Here is a 3931-nt window from a genome sequence, read left to right as displayed (position 1 = left end):
TCAGCTGCCTTGGCACCAGCTCCCTCCGGCCCGAGTGCCCCGAAGTGGGCTTGGTGTGGGTCCGCTGGGCCACCAAGGGCACGGAAGGGCGACTTTGGGCTACAAGGACAGCTGCTTTTACCACATCCTCTTTTCTTTCCAGATCTTTAGATCTTATCTTTCCAGATCCCTGGAGCATTTCTTCCCCATCCACCACGATCACCACCCCGCCTTTTCTCCCCTCTTTCTGCGCGTGTTTTTCAGAAAGGTATGCTGTTTTGCTCTTACAGAGAGAGACACTCGACCTTGCCTGTTTGTTTGCTTCTTTGTTTTTGTTTATGCTTGCCCCTGATTTCTCACACATCAGCTCCGTGCCTCTTTTATTAGCCTTAAAAAAAATAGGGGGTGGACGGAAGGTAAAAAAAAAAAAAAAATTACCAAGGGATCCTCCAAAAGGCTGCGGTGGATTTAAGTCAGAGATGAGGGCTGGCGAGGGTTGCATGGTGCAGGGGCAGCGGCTGCTGTTCTGCGGGGATGGAGCTTGGGGGTGGCCGGGGGCGGGCAGCGCTGGGTGCCCGGTGCCCACCGCCCGCCCTGCGTTTTCCCGGGGCGCGGCGGCGGTCGCTGCTTTCACCGCTGGCTCTATTGATTCCCCCGCTCGAAGGAGCGCTGCTTAAATCGCCTCCGAAAGCCTGCTCAAGGAGATTAACCCGAGGCAGTCCTGCCTTGGCTCTGCGCGGGGTCTTGTAAAGGGGAATTAAAGCGAGAGCTCTTCATTCCGCCTTGGCTGGGCAGCGGGGTGAAAGTCTCTTGGCAGGGCTGGTCGGTTATTTGTAAGGACATCGGCGCGCAAACGGGCACAGCTACACCCCTCAAGGTCCCAGCAGCACCTTTTAGCCCCTCTGGACAGATCCAGTGGAAGAGAAGCGGGTCAGCCCCTGGTCCTTCTTTCCCGCCCCAAAATTAACTTTGCCAGGGCAAGTCAAGCCGCGGAAACCGGCGAGAAAGCTTCCTTGCTGTTGCTCTGCCCCGACCGCTCACCCTTTTCCTTGCAACCCTCCACCCAAGTTTTGCTCTCCAGAGCTGTCCCCCGCTCCCCTCGGGGGGTGGCCGCCCCGACAGGGTCCTGCCTAGGCTGCCTTTGGTGATGTGCTCGTTTACCTGCTGATGCTGCTTAGTAAAACGCTCGAGTTAAAAGGAAATGCTAAAGGAGGAGAGCAGGGAAGATGAGATGCGTTTTGCCTGGTGGAAGCATTTTCATGAGAAAGGCACGGTCTTCACCCCGTGTTTGCAGAATGCGGCTACACGGACGTCCCTTCAATAGCTTCTGACCCCACACAATCCGTTTGATAACACTCGAGAGGTGGAAGAATGGGAGACTTTGTCAATCAAATGGTGCCAATCCCAATGGAAACGGTGCCACCAAGACCGCAGCGCGTTTCCTCATCAACTGGATTGCGGGGGCTGGGAACTCAAGGATCAGCTTTTGAAAGTGCGCGCAGGGCTCTCCAAAGACAACAATGTCTTTTTTATGCGAGCCGCCGTGCCTTCCCAACAGGAATCAAATGTGCTCGTCCAGCCAGAGCCGCGGAAGGGCTCCAGCAGGACTTGCCACCCATTTCGCCGGGCGGGGGATGGAGAAGGGGGGGGTCACTTCTGCCCGCTCGGGTGTCCAGATCAGCTCCTTGCCCTGAGCCTGTATCCCCCGCCTCCGAGCCCTTTCGGCGGGCGGTGACGGCCCCGCACCTTTCCCCGCAGGCAGAGCTCACGGCCCAGCACCAGGCAGATGCCGACCCCCCCGGGGCAGCCGGGCTCGGGGGGCAGAGGGCAGGGGCCCAGGCGACGTGGGGGCGAAGCCTTCCTCGGCACCAGCCTCACTTCTCAGGCACTGGTTCCTAACACGAGGGGACGAGGCCCCCGTGATCCCATAGGGTGCCACTGCGACACGCGTGACCCGGTGCTGCGTGTCCCTGGAGCGGGACTCAGGGTGCTGTGCGGAGGGTTCAGCCCCTGCTGGGACAGCCTTCAAGCGGGCACGGGGAGAACTGGGGAGGAACTCTCTCTTCCGTCCCGGTTATCAGCACAAGCCTAACGCACCCAGAGACAGATTTAAAATCCCCTCCCAAAGCCCTGCGCCTGGACGAGGGGAGAGGCACCCGGCGCCCCCTTCCATTCATCCCTCTCCCGTCCGACAGAGAAACTCCGGCCCTGATGCACGGTGTCGTGCCGTGCCCCCCGCAAACGAAGCGTGCGCACAGCGCATCCTGCCCAGAGACCGCTCCGGGAAGGAGGGAGCGGAGGGGACGTTTCCGCAGCCACTGCGTGGGGCGGACCTGTGTCGCTGTCATTGCCGGCCCCGGGCAGGGCGCCGGGAACCGCTCCCTGCCTGTGCAGCACATGCTCAGGCGTGTGAGGCAGGGTCGCCCTACATAGACACCCTCCCTGCAAGCGCCCCCTCGGCACAGAGCGCGCCTGGGGCGAAAAACTGCCCGTTGAGCTCATCGGGACAACTCCCCCCCCCCCCGTGGAACAGTCCCCCTGCCTTGCATATTTCGTTAGGCTGGGGGCAAATCTGCCGTGTACCGGTCGCGACCTCGTCCCCTGGCGTGGGAATCTAAGCAAGCAAGCGAACCAGCCAAAGCCCCAGCCGAAAATCCTCACCCCTCCGCAGCGCACGCACAGTTGCTCCTCCAGCTGCCCAGGGCGTGGAGCATCTCGCATGCAGGCTTCCTCGGGGCCCCTCCGTGATCGGTCGGTCCCCTCCGGCCCCACTGGCAGGGCTCCGTGCGAGGGCAGAGCGGGCTCCTCGCAGCCCTCGCCCCTCCTTCCCCAATTCCTGGCGGGCGGCCGAAGCTTTCTGCCCTAATCCTCCGACCCCCCGGCTTTTCCTCCGCCGGGCCGTTCCCGGCCAAGAGGGCCAGGGAGGGGCCAGGTGCCAGGTGCCAGGGCAGGGTTTTTGGAGCTGCCTCGGCCCGGCGCCGCTCCGCTGCTGCCCCGGGGCGGGGGGGCGCGGGTGCTCTTGTCCGTAGTGGGAACAGTGGGAACGGGCGGCACCCGAGCCGCGTCTGAACCGCGAGCTACCCTGGCACCGCTATAGTTCGCAGTTAGCGAGCTGACCCTACTAATAGTCCACGTCTGAGTCCCTTAATGTCCGTAGTTTGTCACTGTCGCCACACTGTCACTGCGTGCACGCAGGACTCGGTGTGGCCCCAAAGCCGCTTTGATACGGCCGAGTCAGGAGGGGATTTCAGCGGAGGTGGTTGCTGAGAAAATTTGGAGAAAGTTGTGCTGTAGATACTTAAAAATATAGGCATGAATTATAAAGGTACAAATACATACGTAAACACTTCTTATCGCTGCATACCTGCAAACAGAATCCTACCAAGATCGAACTATTTAACAGTTTTTAGATACAGCTATCAGTAATTTATGTTAGATAACTCAGGAGTTACATGCTTGTATATATACACCCAGTTATGCACACACACACACATACTCGGGGTTACATGCCTCTGGGAGCGGGTATGCGGGAGCATATATTTACGCACATATATCTCGTCCTCAGCCCTGTCGCCTGCAAATATTTCCAAAAGGAACTCGGCTTGCAAGTGGCTGGCCTGGCACCCTGCCCTGCCCTCCCTGGGTACGGGGCCTCACGGTGGAATGGGATCCCTAGGTGCCCCGGCTTTGCTTCCGAACCCTTCCCTCGCCCCTGGGCAGCCCCGGCCAGGGGATGGGGGAGCCGCTGCTTGCCCCGGGCTCTCTGCGGGCCGAGGGCTCCACGCAGGACTCTTAGGGCCGGGGCTGGGGTTGGGACTGGGGCCGGGGCGCTCCCCCGCGCCCGCCGGGAGTACGTGCGCTGGCGGGAAGGCGACCTTTCCCCCTCGACCTTTCCCTGGGGGTAACCAAAGCTCCCTTTTATTTTCAATGTCACTTCGGAGTTTGCCTTTTG

General features: G+C 60.6%; 1 protein-coding gene across 1 annotated transcript in view; it reads right to left on the bottom strand.

Moving 5' to 3' along the window:
• Nucleotides 1-2791, bottom strand: part of NKX2-1 (NK2 homeobox 1) — a 7133-nt gene extending 4342 nt beyond the window's left edge. The window contains exon 1 of the mRNA XM_040559868.1: nt 2641-2791. Within this exon, the coding sequence (XP_040415802.1) occupies nt 2641-2693 (53 nt within the window). The 5' untranslated portion in view covers nt 2694-2791. The remainder of the gene's footprint in view (nt 1-2640) is intronic.
• Between the last annotated feature and the right edge of the window lie 1140 nt (nt 2792-3931).

The sequence above is a fragment of the Cygnus olor genome, chromosome 5, assembly GCF_009769625.2.
Source record: "Cygnus olor isolate bCygOlo1 chromosome 5, bCygOlo1.pri.v2, whole genome shotgun sequence".
NCBI classification, from domain to species: domain Eukaryota; kingdom Metazoa; phylum Chordata; class Aves; order Anseriformes; family Anatidae; genus Cygnus; species Cygnus olor.
This window is presented reverse-complemented; position numbering and strand designations above follow the sequence as displayed.